This window comes from Berghia stephanieae, chromosome 9, assembly GCF_034508935.2.
Source record: "Berghia stephanieae isolate SIO BIC M18660-M18661 chromosome 9, UCSD_Bste_1.3, whole genome shotgun sequence".
Lineage (NCBI taxonomy): Eukaryota > Metazoa > Mollusca > Gastropoda > Nudibranchia > Aeolidiidae > Berghia > Berghia stephanieae.
The window spans coordinates 28,356,655-28,375,852 of record NC_088368.1 but is presented as its reverse complement, the minus strand read 5'-3'; the positions used below and the strand labels follow the sequence as shown (position 1 = coordinate 28,375,852).

Below are 19,198 nucleotides of genomic sequence, written 5' to 3'. Positions count from 1 at the left end.
GTCACGTCCCTCGCAATGATGCATAGTAACTTAGAGTGTAGCTGGTTCTAAACTATCGGAACAATGGCGGACGCCCTTATGAAATACTTCTCCGACGAGCATAAAAGTGTATCAAGAGGAGAAAAACATTATAAATCTAATCATGGTTTGACTTTCATACATTCAGATCACATGACATGTGAAAAGTTCTGGCCAGCATGAAGAATAAAAAGTATCGATTTTCTTTATTTAGAACCAAGCTGCTCGTTGCTGGGCGGGCGTAACATTAGGCTATTGAATCCTATACAAACAATAAACGGACATCGACCAACTGTTCACTCACCACGCACACACCCGCCGGCTACATTGACACAAGTCAGTATAGCTTGTCACTGACAAAACACACGATCACAATAACACGAAATCTATTAATACGAATGTCAACAAAACGTTAAATGCGCTGCTGTCAATTACTCCGATAAATAACAACCAGTGCCAGAAATACGTTACGATAAATAAACCTTCTTCAGCAATATTTACAAATGGCGAAAAATGTAGCGATCACAACGATATCGACACCAGCGCCGACAACAGACACCAGAGAAAACTGTAATATATTGATTGAATAAGCAATATTTTATTATTGATTAATTATTGAGCTTTATATAGCGCAATATCCACTAAATGTGCTCAAAGCGCTTTACAAGGGGTCCCTGGTCAACAGCAACATTTAACATGTAGGACGGGACATGCCGCCTGTTAGGCGATATTACAATTTTTCGGACAAAGTCAACGCTGTTAATGACCAGGTACTCATTTTACACCTGAGTACGGTGAGAGAATGTGAGTAAAGAGCCTTTTCCAAGGACTCAACTATGCGCGGAGCGCGTGGCTCGAACCCAGGACCTTCCGATCCGAAAGCGAGTGTCATACCACTAGACCACATAGCCGCACAATACCAAAGTGTCTTTACAATAGAAGATGAAACAACATTGCCATGCATGGAAATCAGCAACATACCCAATATGCCAATAATAGAAATCCCTGGAGAATGTGTTACCAAACAACTAAAAGACCTAAATCCCTCGAAAGGATCTGGACCTGATTCTATTCCAACACGAATCCTGAAAGAATGTGACAGATCCCATTCCGGCAATCTCTCGTCAAAGGAAAAGTCTCAAATGATTGGAAACATGCTAGGATTACTGCAATTCACCTAAAATAAAAATAGGCAAACGAGACATAACCTCAAATTACAAGCCCATTCCACTTATATCGGTAACTTGCAAGGTACTTGAGCATATTCTATTTCACAGCATTATGGATAATTTTGATCATAATCATATATTATACTAGTTGACTACCACCATGGTTTTCGGAAGGGTAGATCATGTGTCAATACACTTGAGCAAATAACAAAAGGGTAAAAAAAAAAAAATAATAAGTATGCCTTTTGAGCCACAACATCATAACATGTCGTCGCCTAGACATTCCACGAAGGAATATAGATAACTCATCAAACAAGATGTCTGGTGTCAGCAGGAATCACCTATGCTGTTCAAGTGAGCAAATTTGGGGTTACTAATCTTGCTCAAGGAAAAAAACGAAAGTGCCTGAGGCGGGGCTCGAACCCGGGTCATCCGGGTCACAGTGCAATGCCTTAACCACTCGGCCACTTCGCCCCCAAAAGCGTCAAGTGAAAGGAAACAAACAGATCTAATAGTATTTGGCTTTTCAAAAGCCTTCGATATCGTATCTTGTAAACGACTTCTTCAGAAAATAGAATACTACGGAATACGTAACAAGATCCAAGCTAGTACATAATTGGTTCAAAGATTGGCTGTGTGATCGGAGACAAGAAGTAGTGCTTGATGGGAAAACAGGTGAAAAATGCAGAGTGCTATTTGGAGTGCCGCAGGAAACTGTATTGGGGCCCCTTTGCTTCCTTATTTTTATAAATGACTTCACAAAAAATCTATCGAATGAAACAAAACTTAAACTATTCGCAGACTATAGTCTATTATTCAGAACGAAAGAAGATCACAACGATGCAAGGGTTCTGAAGTCAGATTTATTCACTGATACAATGGTCAAACACGTGGCAAATGAATTTCCATCCTGAAAAATGCTCTGTGGTGTCAGTTTATTAGTTTTGGTTCCATTTACCATTCCCCCCCCCCCCCCCGCCACTTTCATGTATGCTGTCATCAAATTGAGTGATTTATTGGCGAGAGCCTAAGATTGAATAAACTTTGAAACTTTGTCAATCTCCACCAAGAAAATCACATTGAGTTTTGACTTCGAAATGTTAGGTCAAACACGTAAATATGTAAATAGTATAGCGTACTTTGAGTCCACTTAAATAACATCCTGCAGTGGGAACATCATATTCGCCAATATTGTGACAAAGGCCTTTAAAACATTAAATTTCATTAAGAGAAATCTTCATCAATGTCCTGAAAAGACAACGACAGAGGCATGTATTCAACTGATGAGACCTATTTTTGGAGTATGCATGTAATTGTAATGCATGGGATCACTACAAGACTAAGGACATAAAAGCCGTCGATAACATTCAGAGAGAAGCTGCAAGATTTGTCACAAACTGCCGCAAGATGGAGCCGGGGCTGTCATCTGCATTTTTTGCGGCCGCAAATATCAGGGCGATCCGCAAATTTTGGGAAAATTGGCAAATCGCGTGGCAAATTTTGGGGGAAAAAAGAAGCGAAAACAAAATAACGAAAAAAAAAGTGCGAAATTTGAGAAATGTTGCAGCTTTGCCTGGGCCCAAACCAAGGGAAGCTACTCTCTACGGATAATGATCCTTTAAAATCTTTGTAACAACGCTATTCATATGTCGCCTCCTTAAATGTAATAAATTGTCTTTTATATATATATATATATATATATATATATATATATATATATATATATATATATATATATATATATATATATATATAATATATATATATTTCTGTATCGCGTGTTAAATTTTCCTGAAACGTTTAGTTCTCCTCGGCAAATTTTTGGGCAAATTTTGGTCTTTTTGGCAAATTTCTTGGCAAATTTGGGGGTTTTTTTGTTGCAAATTTTGGCAAATTTTAGGTCCCAATTAAGCAAAAAAATGCAGATGACAGAGCCGGGGTCTGTGACAGCAGCTCTTGACACACTAAGATGGCCAATACTCCAGTCTCTTAGAGAGAACGCGCGCATAATCATCTACTTCACAAAACAGTAAAAGCAACCATTCAGCCATAAACATTCCAATCTTTATAAACAATTAAAAAAAAAACAAACAAACAGATACTCGACCAGGCTTCATCACATCGACAAATTCCACCAGCCATTTGCAAGAACAAACACATACAAATACAACTATTTCCCTGGAACACACATGAATGGAACAAACTATACTATTATTATGTCCAAGGAGAGCTTTCAGTGTCCTTGATTATGTCATAATAGATCCAACATCATTTCAACGCGTTTTCCATAATATAATATTATATATATATAAGAACACTGGGAGGATTGAATGACTGGAGTGACAGGATTATTTTGGTATGATAGATAACATTTATGTGTATAAGATTTGCGGTGATTGGCAAAGTGTGACTTTTGCATCTCATGGACTTGAACTTGAATTTGAACTGAAAGGCGATGGATCACAAACCGAATCAATAATTTGGTAACCGGCATGCCGTTTTGCTCACCACGACTGAACGCGCATGCGCATTTTGCACTTTCGCCCTTAAACCTTCGCTGACTTTTTCCCCTTCATAACAAGAAAGTGTTGCCTGTCAGAGAGAGAATTTGTTTGGTTGGGAACGAGGAGAAAACGAGTGTCAAGGTTTACCACGTAAAGATGGATAAAACGGTAGACAATTCAGATGCACAAACGATTTGGAAGGCGATATCTTTAACATACGTCGAGTATCCCAAAGGTGAAGATTATTTTTTTCCTTTTTGCAATAAAAATTAAAGCCATATCTTGAAAATCTTTGGAGAAATGTTGTCCATACTTTTTGATTTGACCCCAAACAAATCACAACACTTTAAATTTTGAACAAACACATCATGAGATGAAACTATAACTGCATTACACAGTTCCTCCCCGCCTCCCATCTTTTGACAATTAATTGCCTTACCTTTTATAGACATCTATTGTTCTATTTTAATTCCTGCTTCCTTCACAACGCCACTACTGCCACTCTGACTCTGACTCTTAGATACCACATTATTATTATCTGAATATCTGTATCTCATTCATCATTCGTTTATCATTCATCCTTTTTTGTTGTGATGAGGGGAAACCGGAAACGTCCATTTTATATGTTTTCGTATATTAAATTGAAGCTTACATTCAATTTAACGTTATTTATTTCCACGAGCTTCGAGCAGCAACATTTTGTAGTCAGGCGAAAGTTTTGCAGCCATCTTTAGTAAGTTATGAGTTGTGTCTGAGTCTGAGAGTCCCTAGCATTCCCACCTAACAAAATATAGACCCTAACTAATTGTAATTGCAAAATTTATCTATTAATCCTACCAGTCCAATTTTTATTTCTTTGGATAAAACTTTAATTTGAACTCTAGGTGAACAACTCATATATTTAACTAATACTAATAACTAATAGTAGATAATAGCCATTGAAGTGGCGCCTGCATATATCGAATATCTCCCCATTGATTTTTTTTTGACTGTATTCAAAATTTGAATCAAATGGATCCTGGGTTCGAGCTTCGTTCGGTGCATAGTTGAGTCCTTGGAAAAGACTGTTTACCCGCATTCTCTCACTCTCACCATACTCAGGTGTAAAATGAGTACCTAGCCATTAACAGCATTGTCTCTGTTGGCAAAATTGTAATATCGCCTAACATGTCTCGTCATGTCTCGCTCTATATGTTATGTTTTGCTGTTGTAAAGGGCTCTGAGCACATTTAGTGGATATATTGTAGGCAGTTTAGTGAGCAGCAGCCGTGGCAGTCAAATTTTGACCCAACTCGCCCATAGGAAAGTTGTGACTGGAAATTGCCGTTCTCGTTTTGGGGGGTTCAATTAAAGATGAATAAATTCGTTATAAAGAGGAATATCGCAGATATTTTGGTATCATTATTTTCGTCTTTCAATTTCCTTTTAAATGGTGCCAATTAAGGAAAAATCCATTAATAATTCCAGAAGTTGTATGAAGTTAAAATTTGGCAATTTTCAAATGCATTTCTTTTTTTATTTACCGCGTGTGTTTTTAAAATTTAAACGCTTGTTTTTAGAATAACATCTAAACTTTATTCATGCCAAATTTCAGGGCTCTATATCGGTGCGCAGACACCTTTTAACTCTGCGCCGAAATGCCTTGTTTACATTATCTTCTCATCATGGCTGCCAGGCGATATCGATATTCATATCGATATTTTAAATTTAGTCCATAATATTTTCAGTACTATTATTTACTATGTTTTTATTTTGAAATACATACTTTCCAACTTTATTTATAGGCATTTTATAGTTTTTGTTTTAAAAGTTTGTATATTTCTTCTCTTTGTGAAATCCGATATTAATAATATCGATATTTTAAAAATACCAATTGCTTTAATTTAATTTTACTTTGCCATCAAGTCATCAAGTTTCTTTCCCATATGTTTAGATATGTTTGTTATCATTTGTATCCATATTCTAAAGGCCTTAGCCTTAATAATTATTATGGTAAGAAGTTCTATTAGTTTTGACACCCCCATACATTGAGAGAGAAAGGGGGGGGGGGGGGGGGGATAAAATTATATTAATTGTCAGTTCAAATGATGTAATAGCAATAAACCCAAAGTGGTTCAGCATAATTTTTTAAAGTATTAAAAGCCAGAACTTTCCTTCTACTTATAATAGGGAATATGTTTCAATTTATTTGAACTTTTTCAATCTACCATTTTATTTATATGCAATTAAATTGCCATAGGTGAAAATAAACTCATTATGTCATTACACAACATGTTTATATCTTTTCATTTCATTTAAATACTCTCAGACCCTTTTTTATTCTCTATGTATTAATTACAAGAGGGTAATTATTTGCAATTGTTTCAGTAAGATATTGGGGATAAATCCAAAAGTGAAAGAGCAAATTGTTTCTTAGGTCTAGCCGAGTTTTTGATTATGTAACATTTGCGTCATATTATGTAATAATGTGTTAATTTGAACTGTTTATCTTCCTCTTTATTAATGTAAATGCATTGTCCTCGATAAGACGAACATTTTGGTATACTATATATGATAAGAACTCCATATTGACTGTTTTAACCATTTTTTATTAACATCATGCCATTTCGGTCACAACTTTGCAATGGTAATTTTGGGGTAAAAACGGTCTGAAATTTCAGACTTTGAACTGCCGTAACTACATTTCTAATCAAGATAGAAACAAAATTCAAACTGTTTTGTAATCTGTGTTGCCAGCTCTTTCATATGACATTGGTTTCAAGTGTGTGAGGTACATTTAGAATTTCTATTAAACTCCCTATATATTGCTCTTCTATATAAGTTCCAACTTGTTTTTTTTTTTTTTTTTTAAATTCTACTCCTTAACATTGCTCAAATGAGCTCAATGAATCACATATCTGACTTGAGAACCAATTTAATGTGGCTGATGCACATAAGAATAATTTTTTGCAAATCATTTTATAATCCCAGTTACACAAATTCTGCTCTTTGTTAATGGGGAAGAGAGTGAGAGAACAGGGGGGGGGGGGGGGGGGGTGTTGAGGATTGAAGTTCACTTGTAAGCACAAATGTCCAGTCATTTCTTTTCTATCGAAGTTGGAATTTTGTAATTCATTGATACCCCACTTAACTAAAGATAATGTTAGAATTCTTCAGGCTGTTCAGGCCAATGCAAACCTGCCAATTCTCCCGATATCATAGGGAAGTTCTTGATATTTATTCTCATTCCCGATTTCCCAAATTTTCAGCTATTTTCCATGATTTTAAAATGTCATTTATATTCAAGAACAACATCAACATCACAAACACCATCGCTACCACAACCATCATCATATAATCAATTATCAACATCTTCACGTGAAGGTTTGTCCAGATTTGCCCAAAGATTGTCATGCATTTTGTATCTGCAAAATTAGCAAGTCTGCAATGCATCTAAGGTGATTTTTAACAATAGAGACAAATCTTTAACCTGCTGCTTACAGTTTATAAATATCATGAGCTATTATTATTATCATCATCATCATCTTCATTATTATTATTATTATTATTCTTATTACTCTATTGAATTAAATTTCCGCAGGTGACTTTATAGGATGCCTTTTGGCTTGGTCCAGTCTAGCTCCCTTCATGTTACTCGTCAGCTTTCTCAGTCAGATTCTTCTCAGGAGAGATTTACACACTGTAAGTGATTAATACAATAGGGGTGTTCTCAGATATTGTCTACAAAACAAACAAGATTTATATGGGGAAATATATATATACAGTGGAACCTCCCGATTACGACACCTCCGAATAGCGACAACCTCGTGATAACGACATTGACCCTTGGTCCCGATTTTTTTTCTATTTAAGATCAGTAAAAAAAACCCTCCAAATAACGACGTACTTTTCGATAAAACCTCCAAATAACGACATCATTTTGGCGATTTTCGGCAGTTTTCGTAGATATCTGATACTAAAAATACTGAGTATGAGTACTCAAAGTTTATAAACACGATTCTTGCTTGTACCAATGAGAACGCAGCTTTTATTCGACGAATCTTGGCTGATATGCATTAATAAAAACCAAGGTATAAATGTAAGTGTAAGCAAGTAAACACAAAATCTTGGAAAATGTGATATTATGTGGTGATAGAAGTAGTAGTAGTAGTACTAGTACTAGTACTAGTAGTAGTAGTAGTAATAATAATAATAGTAGTAGTAGTATTAGTAGTAGTAATAATAATAGTAGTAGTATAGTAGTAGTAGCAGTAGTAGTAGTAGTAGTAGTAGTGTTTTTGTGGGAGGAAGAGGATGAGGAATTTTATCTAACTCACAGTGTCCGAATTACCTGTTTTTGTTTGTTTTAAAGGGTTTTACAGCACTTGTGACACATCTATGTCATATCAGCGCCAGTAAAAAGGAAGAAAATTGGAGAGTAAAAAAACATTCTAGATTTACAATTGAAATGACATAAGAAAAAGTTAGACAAAAGGGAATGGTTTAAATAGGGAACAGATGTAGATTCTAGGAGCACACTATCAGTGTACTCAGTTCAGATCACCTAAAAGTCTCATCCAGACACACGCACAAGAACCCTGTAAGAGGAATACACTACAATGTTTTGTTTGTTTTGTCAATGTTAATAAAAACTGGTCCTGCGGGCCTTACCACGCCCACTTTGTCCGCCATTTTGGAAACCTCTAAATAACTACACCTCCGGATAACGACATAAAAACCCGGTCCCATGGCATGTCGTTATCGGGAGGTTCCACTGTATTTGCTTTGACCAGGTTGGAAAATCTCATCTGCAATATCAGTGCTCTTGTATATTGTAGTTTTATGACCAAATTAACTGTAGTAAAATGTTATGAGCTACCTTTTCTAATTTTAGAAAACCCAGACAGGCCGATCTGACATAGTATATAAGTATAATTAGCCACTTCAAAATGAGTGACTCATTGCAAAGTGAAATGATATTTATTTTTGGACCTACTTTATTGCTTTGATCATTGCAGCATTATTCCTATGGCTTTTTAAACTACTTTAAAGGAGTAGGAGAAAGCTTTCAATTGGCTTCTTTCTTGTATTACTTTTACAGTTTTATGGAATCTTAATGGGACAGTGAAAAACAATAATCTATAACTTTGGACGTGTTGTGCGTTTTAATCATCACTCATCACCACACTTATTACTACAGTTAATAGGGTCAGACAATCCTTTGAAATATATTTCTATCCAATTCCATTTCATTAAAATTTCTGAAAACACTCGTCGTTTAATTTTATTCACCGTCAACCATTCTTTATCTGACAAGAACTGTCATATTTTTCCTCTTGCTCATGACTTTGTTATTAATAGTCGTCAAACATTGAAAAAAAATGAATATATGAAAAGAAATGTTTTTAGTTTTTTTTTCAAACCTTTAAATAGAAGGATGTTTTACAAATTGCCTTTGGCTGTAGAATAAAACAAATGTCAGACATTGTATCTATTCCTGTTTTTCTGAGCTGTCTTGGTTATCACTTAAGAAAAATTACCGTTTACAATTTTTTGGGTATATTTAGTACCATGGTCCTACTCCTTCGTCTCTCATTTCCTTTTCTTTTTTTTTGTTTACCATTGAATTAAAGATAGCATTTATAGAGTTTTTATTTTAAAAATATTTACAACCTGCTTAAATAACTTTTAGAGGTAATTTGCTTGATAGTTCATACAAACGAGGCTGGAAATAATCCTTTTTTGTGTTTATTGTTTAATCGATCACTATCAGTGGGCATAATGAACAAATTATACTTCACAGTCAATATTTGGAGGATGTTTTTAGTGATTTTTAGTGATGCTTCTTTTATATATTTTATTTTTTATTCCCATAGATTTTTTTCTTCATTGGATTTTTCATTAATGAGGGTGTGAACATGATTCTCAAGTACACCATTAAGGAGAGCAGGCCAATGGTCGGTAAGTTCTTAAATGTGTGGCGTGGTGGCTCAGTGGTATGATCTCTTGTTTTGTTTTAAAAGACAAGGGCTGTTAAGCTTGGTCAGTGGTGGTTGGGTGACAGTGATCGTGGAAAATTTTGATTCCAACTTTGTTTCTTTGGCTAAGGCATGTTACACACATTACCCCACACGACTCAGGTGGTGTCGGATGTTGTAAGAGTATTAGTACAAAAAAGTCACACAATGGGTGATTGTTTCTGTATGTAATGGAAATATATGGTTCCATATGGCATGCTGATGGAGTAAATGAAACACTGTGAAGCGTGTTTAACACAGTAAATCTCATGGAAAAGCTTTAAATAAAATGTTCATACCTATCTGTGAGCTAGTGTGACTTTTTTTCTGAAAGTATGCAGACTTTCTTTTCTATTTTTTTTTTTTTTTTGTAAGCTGTAAATTTTACAACTTATCCACATTTTTGTCGTACTCTGACGAAACAAATTTTTTCCCTGTTTTTGGTCAGAAAAATAACTTCAAATATTAATAGATAAAAATAGTTCTCAAATTGCCAAAAAGTTTTCCAAACCTGAGACATGTTTGAATTGTCAAGTTTGTAAAGTGTTTTGTCATAATAGCTAGACTTATCTTGAAGAGTTGCTGTTCAATACTGAGTAAAATATAAATTGATCACGATTTACTTGCTAATGCAACACTAAATTTGAAATGATATAACTGATCCGACCATGTTTTATGTACGTGTGAACATGTAATCTGATAGAGGTGAAAATGTACATGAATGTCAATAGTGTGAGATATCAAATTTCTCTGCATTGAATACAGAGGGGAATTACCAGCTATTTAGCAGTTTATTGTGAACATAGATCTTCAAAGCTGCTTCTCTCTCTCTCTCTCTCTCTCTCTCTCTCTCTCTCTCTCTCTCTCTCTCTCTCTCTCTCTCTCTCTCTCTCTCTCTCTCTCACTCACTCTCTCTATCTCTCTATCTTTTTCTCTCTCTTCTCTTCTCTCTCTCTCTCTCTCTCTCTCTCTCTGGAGGTTTTGAATTACAGAAATTCCTAAATGGATTAAATCCCACAACTAACACTAGCTCGCCATCATTTCAACCACCATGGCTGCATTAGCATTGTTGTCATCACCTAATCACTACCATCACCAACCACCATTACATCACAACCTTCACCCCACAATCACTACCAATCATTATGATTATGCCCACCACTTCCACAACTACTACTACAACACCATCGTGGTCATTTCATTATTGCTACCACCGCTACCATATCATCATTCTACAACTGCTTTCTCTATTTATAGCACCGATCTTTACAGCGGAATCAAGAGCAATCCTAAATGCTCTCCGTTTGGCTGAGAGATCGAATAAAAACAAATTCTTGATCTTGTCTGACTCGCTGTCCGTACTTAAGGGGATCTCAAACTTTTATTGCACCGATCCAAGACTCATAAGTATCTTGGAAGGCGCAAATAAATTATTTATTAAAAAAAAGAAAGTTTGTTTTCTCTGGGTACCTAGTCATGTGGGTATCCAGGGGAACGAAGAAGCGGATCGACTGGCAAAAGAGGCGGTGAGCCACGAATTACAAGAGGGCAGTAAAATCCCACACGCGGATATAAAGATCAATATAAAAAAAACATGTCCGAAAGGAATGGGAACGATCCTGGAGTCGAGATGTACATAACAAATTAAAACAAATTAAAAGTGACCTCGGACCCAGACCCAACTTGGGGCTAAAAAGAAGAGACGAGGGTAAAAATAACTCGACTCCGGATCGGACATACTGCCCTCACTCACCGTTTCCTTCTGGAGAGGGATGAAAAACCTCTGCAGAAGATGTAACTGTGACCTCACAGTTCAACACATTTTAATTGAATGTACAGAATTAGAACAGTAAGGTCACAACATTATGATAACAGAGACTTGAAGTCTCTGTTTCAGTCGGTCGATCCGCTTACAATTTTAAAGTATCTGCAGGAATGTGAACTCCTGCAGAAATTGTAAATAGATATTTTTACTTAACAAACATGTAACTATTATGATTTTATAAAGATTTTATTACAACAGTACAAGTTTTGATCAGCTGTGGCCCCTCGGGGCCGATAAAAGATTGATGAAAGACAGAAACGGGCGCTTAAATGACCTAAATAGTGTCGAAAGCGCCGTTAAACACCTAAAAACAAACAAACATATTTATAGCACCATTTCAAATACAGGCCGAACACACTCTAAAAATAAAACATTATACTATTTTGGCCAAATATCAATCGATTGTAATGAGCCTCATCATGCCAAACACTCTCAACTCTGGACCTTCAGGGAAGTCACAGGTTTGAGAGTTTTTCTTGAAGTTTCAGGCAGATTTTTTTCCTCTTCAAATTCAGATTTATCTCCCCCCCCCCCCCCCCCCCCCCCCCCCCAAAAAAAAAAAAAAGCAAAAAACAAAACCAACATATTTTTTAATAAGTTGCTTGTAAGCTCTTACTAACTTAAGCATTCAGTATGCAATATAAGGAACGTTTTGCATCTACCTATTAATATGGTAGTTCTAGTATTGGGAATAGGAGCTTACTGATGTTTACATTGATGGGAGTAATTCAATCTTAAATATCTTGAATTAATGCTAATGTTTTTCCATATTTTTTTTTTCTTCCTCAGGTCGCCCAAACTTACATAATGAGTATGGAATGCCCTCAAGTCATTCCCAATTCATGTGGTTCTTTGCCACATATATAACTCTCTTTTTGTTTTTAAGGTGATTCTATTTTTATCATTTATATATGGATTTTAAGCATTTCAGAACATGTATTTTTGTTTCGCATAATATGGTCTTGTTTTTAGGTGTGTGGTCAACCCTTTTTTATGGCTGTGAAAGTTGGATATTAAGAAATGTTCTCAGAGAAGAGAAGGAGAGACGCTTTTGAAATGTGGTGCTTAAGACCAGTGATGCGTACTATACACCGAACACAAAACAAACAAGGAAAATCTCGATCTTACCTAAAAAAAAACAAACTTGAGCATTTATGTAGCGCAATATCCCCTAAACATGCTCAAAGCGCTTAACAAAGGGTCCATAGCCAACAGCACTTAAGATAGAACGAGACATGATGCCTGTTAGGCGATATTACAATTTTTTCAGACAGAGACAACGCTGTTAATGGCCAGGTACTCACTTTACACCTGAGTACGGTGAGAGAATGTGAATAAAGAGTCTTTTCCAAGGACTCAACTATGCCCTGAACGAAGCTCGAACCAGGACCTTCCGATCTGAAAGTGAGTGTCATACCATAAGACCACATAGCCGCACCTACAAGAAATTGAAAATCTTCAAACTTATTTTAGAACACCAACATAGTCGGAAAAGACAAAAAATGAACTTCTTGTGAGGGTAAAGAGTAAGGGGCAAATAAAGTATGACGTTATTGAAACAGCAAGAGACAGTGAGATGTGAAAAAAAATCACTGACGCCTGGGACAGGCATAGAGCTTGATGATGATGTACTTAAAACATATTAAAACATAGAATTTGAGCTATTTATCAAGTCAATGGCAACATAGAAAGTCTCTTGCTGCCACTCCTTAAATTTTTTATTTTTACAAGGCTATAAAATGTTCGATCTTTCAGAAAGAAAATAAAATTGACCTTTAGATCTTTCAGTAAAATTTACAATTGCCTCATTTTAAAAATAATTTATTTGTGTATTAGTATTTTTAAATTGAATTTTATATAATATGCGATTCTTAAATCTTTAGCATAGCTCACCATTTTGTGTAATTTTATTTTCTTAGAAAGAAAATTCCCTAATTAAAAAAAAAATTGTATCAGATTGGACACAAGTGATGATGAATATTCAAATTCCTTGTCTAATCTGTATTTAGCTATATGCTGATTTGATGGTGCTTGTTTTATTTCACCATTGTGTAAAGCCAATTACTTTCAATAGTCTGATGTATTTTGATCAGTCTATACTGATCACTTATGTTGCTTTCATCAAGAATTATTATTATTATTATCGTTGCTGTTTTCTTGTCATATTATTATTATTATGAGGACAATGAGAGACAATTTCATAGTTTATTGCGACATCATTTTGACATTTGAAAAAGCGGTGATAAGCGATTTTTTTCATTTTTCATTTGATAGGTTTTAGCCTGTAAACTTCCTATTAATAATTTGAACATTGATGTATATTACATACTTGACAGATCAAATAGAAAAATGTATGAAATATTAATGTCCTCTGTCCAAAAAAACTGGAGGTTGATTTGTTATTGGATGTTTTATTTATTTTTAAATTTTTGGTTGTGTTTTCCTACTTGCATTGTCTGGCTCTGTATCATAGGCAACTGTTCAGCTTATTCAATTACTCCTAATCTGATTTCCAATTAACTTAAAGACTACTCTTTATTTATTTCATTTTGTTTTCTTTGTTTCAGACTGTACAGAAATCATTCCATGATAGACGATTTATGGAAGGTTGTGTGTGCTACACTTGCAGTTCTACTAGCAATCTGTGTCTCATGGAGTCGGTATGTGCATAATACTTATTAGTGCTTGACTTTATTTGTTACATGACAAGATACTGAGAGAGAGAGATAAAGAAAGAGCGAGAGGCATTTATATACTTATTATATTTGTTCGCGTAAACTATTGAAATTTCCATCCTGAGGACAATAAAGAATTATTATTATTATTTTATTATTATTATTATTATTATTATTATTATTATTATTATTATTATTATTATTATTATTATTATTATTATTATTATTATTATTATTATTATTATTATTATTAATAGTACTATTATTATTATTATTATTATTACTATCATTTTTAATATTGTAAATGAATAATATACATTACCATGGTTTCACATTGATTAATGCTTTATCCAATGCCTTAGCAGTGTATATGGTCTTTAATTTTTCCATCGTCATTACTTATTGTTTGGGACCCACACCTACAATCAGATATAAAAGCAATTGAAGCTGTACATCTTGAAGTCATGTGGTCAATACACAAACACAGTTAAAGTTTAGGCTATGAGCTCTATTCTCAACACAATAATGTAACACAGGGACGATTGAGTATGCTCTGATATTTGGTGAATATTAATTCAGAAAAGTGAGATGAGCAGGCACATATGTTGATAATAACAAGAAATGAAGTGAGTGGAAAATTGCCAGAAGTCATAACAATTTGTGCAGTGATAGGGAGTTGAGCCCAGTACCCAACTGTTACTGCACCCTTTGTCTGGCTACAAGAGGGACTCTCTACAATCAACCCTATCTACCATTCCAAAAGAAATGGTATCAAACGTACTATCTATCTTGAGCCCCTCTCAAGACTTATTGGGCTCATGAGGTCAACACACAAACACCAAAAAAAGGTAAATTTGTGCATCATTGTTGACTTCTGTACTCAATAGACTAATGTTTTCTTATGATCAAATATGATAGAAGTATGTTGCTTTATCTACACGCCCATTTTTTTTTTTATCCCCCTTGTCATCCCCAGAGTATATCTATTGTACCACACAGTTGGCCAAGTGATATGTGGGGCCATTGTGGGTTGCCTAGTCAGTGGCTTGTGGTTTGCTGCTGTTGTCTTACTCATCTCTCCTGTGTTTCCCATTTTTGCCAACTGGTAAGTGGTGGAGTGAGAATTCTTATGCTTTCATATTGATTTGCATCTCATCTTACTAGGCCTGCCCACCTCTGCAGTTCTTCTACTTATAGATAGAATGCGCTTGGCCAAGGAGTTCACAATATTGCCATCCGGAAGTATAACTGACCAACACACAAACTGTGTGTATCCATGAACGTTTATAGTCGGGTTACTACAGTTCAGTGAGCATTACTCATAAACGCGGATGGCAAAAACAATAACAAAGGCCTGAGTGACGTCATCTGCATACTATCTATAGATACATATTTATTTTATTTATTATTAATCCTTTGTACAAAGTGACAAATGTGTCTTTAATTCACTACAAGCTGTTGAAAAGGAAAGTTTAATACCAGGGCATTCAGAACTTTTAAGAGTTATTTCATCCTTTTTTTTTTTTGGTGGGGATTGAAATGATTCCAATCTTCCATCGTGATTTACTGTTTTCACTATGCCCCCTCATCCTCTTTGTACATCTTGTTATGATAATGTTTTTGTATGTTGTTCTTTATTCCAGTGGAGTGGGAGAGTTTCTTATGCTTCGAGATTCTACCGTTATCCCCCATGTGTTGTGGTTTGAGTACACATGCTCTAGATCTGAGGCCAGGTGTGTAGTCATTTTGGTTTTTGATATTTTGAAAGTTCATCTAGTCGGAACAAACAGTTTTAAAAAGAATCCCAGAGCATAAAGTGGCTTGTTTATTTATATATTTTTTACTATATGTATCAAGGGAGTATTGTATAGATATTGGGTGACGACAAGTAACAAAATGATAAAGGAAACAATTGTTTAAACTTGAAAGAGTATCATATATGCTTCCCATTGTCCTAAAAGTGCAATAAACCATCTTGTAGCATTGTCTGAAGTTTTTTTTTTGTCTGTGGATTGATGCAAAATGCTGAAAAAAAGGACAGGGGAAAGGATGGTGGGATTGGAGTAAAAAGAAAGTTGTTCAATTCAATATACTTTACTGAGCTATTTTTGTTATTCATTTTTACAGGAGTCGGCAGAGAAAGATGTCTTCCAGGAAATCCCAATGACGTTTTCCCTGGCAGTGACTGCCCTCTCCACCGCCGCCATCTACAACATCAAGAAGAAGGGATTTTGGGATTGTGCTACTCTGCCATATTTTTTCATCGAAGTCATTCATGTCAATTTCCGTGCACTGCAAATAATACTATTGTGGTACGGGTCACTTTGAAGTATTCATATTCCTAATGTTATAGTGACATAAATTACACAGAGTGTTTCTAGAATATGAGTGCTTACTGTGCTTTTCAACCACAGAATGGATAACCTATTAACATTGGCTATATTGTGAATTCTAAAGGTATAATAGAATACATTTTTTTATTTATGAACATCGTTGTGGATGTGGATGTTATAATTAACGTTTCATAGAATAATTACATTATTTAGTGAATGATTTTTAAATATTTGTAAGTTGGAGATTTGTTGAAATACCAGATTATGTTCAGAGAATTGTCTTTTCTGTATGATAATATAAGCTGTATGATTATTATTGTCATTGTTATCATCTTAAGATCGCCATCTTCGTCCTCATCATCTTCACCATCATCTCTAAGCCATATTCTGAGATTTGTGTGACCATTCAGTTGGTGTAAATCTAATTATTTGGTGTGACATATATGTTAAAAGAGAAAATGTTTCTAAGCTATTAAAAAAATGAATGTTGGTGTTAGAGGGCTTTGTAGTTGTATTTTATTAATATTAGTTCTGTAAAACTTGGAGAGAGGTGCTTTTGAAAACAAAATAACACATATATATGCTACAGGTAGCGACAAACTGAAAGAGAAAAAAAAACGACCACAAAAAATGTATAAAACCTGTGGCAAGACAAGGGGTGTGAGGGGGGGGGGGGGGGGAATTGAGGTGGTGGCATTCATGTGGTAATTGTGATAGTTATTACACTTCACTTACGGTTTGTGCAGAACTCAAATTACTTGCATTGCTTTTATTGTCAAAATTTATATATTGTTGATATGTATCATTATGTTCTATTTTTGTCCATGCAATTTGACTTACTATTATTTTAAAAGAAAGATAACCCCTAGACTTCAACACCATTGTGTCAAACCTTACAACAATAATATTGAAAATAATATCTATATTGAATCCATTAATACAGTGAATAATGATAACATTGACATTTCTTTCAGTTCCCTGTGATCTCTGCACACATTATATTTTTTAAGCATGTTTTATTATTTCTCATTATGTGGTATAGATGACTATGTCCATGATAATATAACCACTTTTCTTCAAACAGTTTCTGTGTTATGTATTTATCCCTCTTTATGTCTTCTCTATTTGGAAGTAAATTTTCTTTTTTTTCTTCCCTTGTGCAGGTAAACTAGTATTATTATTATTATTATTATTATTATTATTATTATTATTATTATTATTATTATTATTATTATTATTAATATAATGATTTTTGATGTTGTCATTTTTTTTCTATTATATATATATATATATATATATATATATATATGTATATATACTGCTGATTTATGATATTGTAACATGTAAATATTATTCCTGTATATATCTGTGTCATTTTGGTGTCTACAACTAGCTTCTTTTAATTATCATTAAGTTCTTTATTTATTTATTTGTTCAAACTGATTTAGTTCCTCTTTTTATTTTTTTTTTCCAATTCATAATTTTGCATTACAGTTGTTAGATGGTTGTGGCTTTGTTTACATTTCTGAATGGGAATCGTATAAATTTCTAATGCACACAGTCGATTCACCCTCTAATCTTATTGGCTGGTGATAAATTTATGGAATCGGTTGAAAAGCATGATATCCGTTTTTAATCAATTTCTTTCGTTGTCGTCTCTTAGTGCGGCTATTTGGTCTAGTGTTATGACATGTGTTCAGGTCCCGTATGACATGGGTTCAGGTCCTGCTTTGAGCGGTGCATAGTTGAGTCCTTGGAAAAGGCCCTTTACTCACATTCTCTCACAGTACTCGTGTGTAAAATGAGTACCTGGCCATTGACAGCATTGTATCTGTTGGAAAAAAATTGTAATATCGCCTAACAGGCGTCATGTCTTGTCCACCATGTTAGATGTTGCTGTTGGCTAGGGACCCCTGTGTCAAGTGCTTAGTGCACGTGTAGTGGATATTGCACTATATAAAAGCTCAGGTTATTTTATTTATTTCCTGTGTGATATATTTATGGTTTGAATTTGTAACTCAGGCCCGGTCAAATGGTATTTTTAGTAACATTGGACACAATGATACATCAATATTTTTTGTTGTTATAATTTTGAAAAAAAAAAACCCAAACTTTTGAAGGGTTTGCTTTTCACCAGTCTCTCTGGGTTATATAGTGAAAATTAATTGTAAAACTGATTGTATAGTACTTAGTAATAGGAGAAAAAGCTTCTCGTCGTCCTTCAGAGCTATAGGCCTATGGAGCCGGAGTTTATCCAAGTTTCTATAGCTTGAAATGGACAATAGCAATTGCTTGCTATCCTTTGTATAGGATAGGACACTAGTCTATCGCAATCTCGACTGCACCCGCGATCGATCTCAGTCCGTTTGCTTGTGAAGCGAGTGCTCTACCAACTGAGCCAACGGGACCTCTCCTCAAAGGGTAAAATATCATCTCTGTCCACGTTTTTTCGACATTTTAAAAAGCTGTTTCTACTTTTACTTTTGATAGCATATCCTCACACCATTTTTCTTATTATCTTGATACTGATGTCTTTTTCTGTTGAATGTCATGAAAATCATTTTTGGCACATCTTACTTTTACCCTAGTGCTGATTAGCGCTCATAAGCGATATTATTCTTCAGAGCCATTGGGCAGGAGTTTATCCCGGTTTCTATAGCATGAAACTTACAATACAA

At 34.8% G+C, this 19,198-nt stretch overlaps 1 protein-coding gene across 1 annotated transcript; it reads left to right on the top strand.

Moving 5' to 3' along the window:
* The first annotated feature begins 3,748 nt into the window (after positions 1–3,748).
* On the top strand, positions 3,749–17,151 carry LOC144979353 (dolichyldiphosphatase 1-like). Its single transcript, XM_078925997.1, has 8 exons — positions 3,749–3,926; positions 7,272–7,372; positions 9,547–9,631; positions 12,302–12,398; positions 14,080–14,172; positions 15,164–15,292; positions 15,831–15,920; positions 16,315–17,151. The coding sequence occupies exons 1-8, from the start codon at positions 3,848–3,850 to the stop codon at positions 16,352–16,354; spliced, it is 714 nt and encodes a 237-aa protein (XP_078782123.1). The 5' UTR covers positions 3,749–3,847; the 3' UTR covers positions 16,355–17,151.
* The last annotated feature ends 2,047 nt before the right edge of the window (positions 17,152–19,198 follow it).

Excerpts from the sequence above, each read along its gene's own strand:
- LOC144979353 (XM_078925997.1), top strand. The coding sequence starts at position 3,848 with ATGGATAAAACGGTAGACAATTCAGATGCACAAACGATTTGGAAGGCG. Across the intron at positions 14,173-15,163 it reads ATCTGTGTCTCATGGAGTCG|AGTATATCTATTGTACCACA; the intron begins GTATGTGCATAA and ends TGTCATCCCCAG. Across the intron at positions 15,921-16,314 it reads TGCTCTAGATCTGAGGCCAG|GAGTCGGCAGAGAAAGATGT; the intron begins GTGTGTAGTCAT and ends TCATTTTTACAG.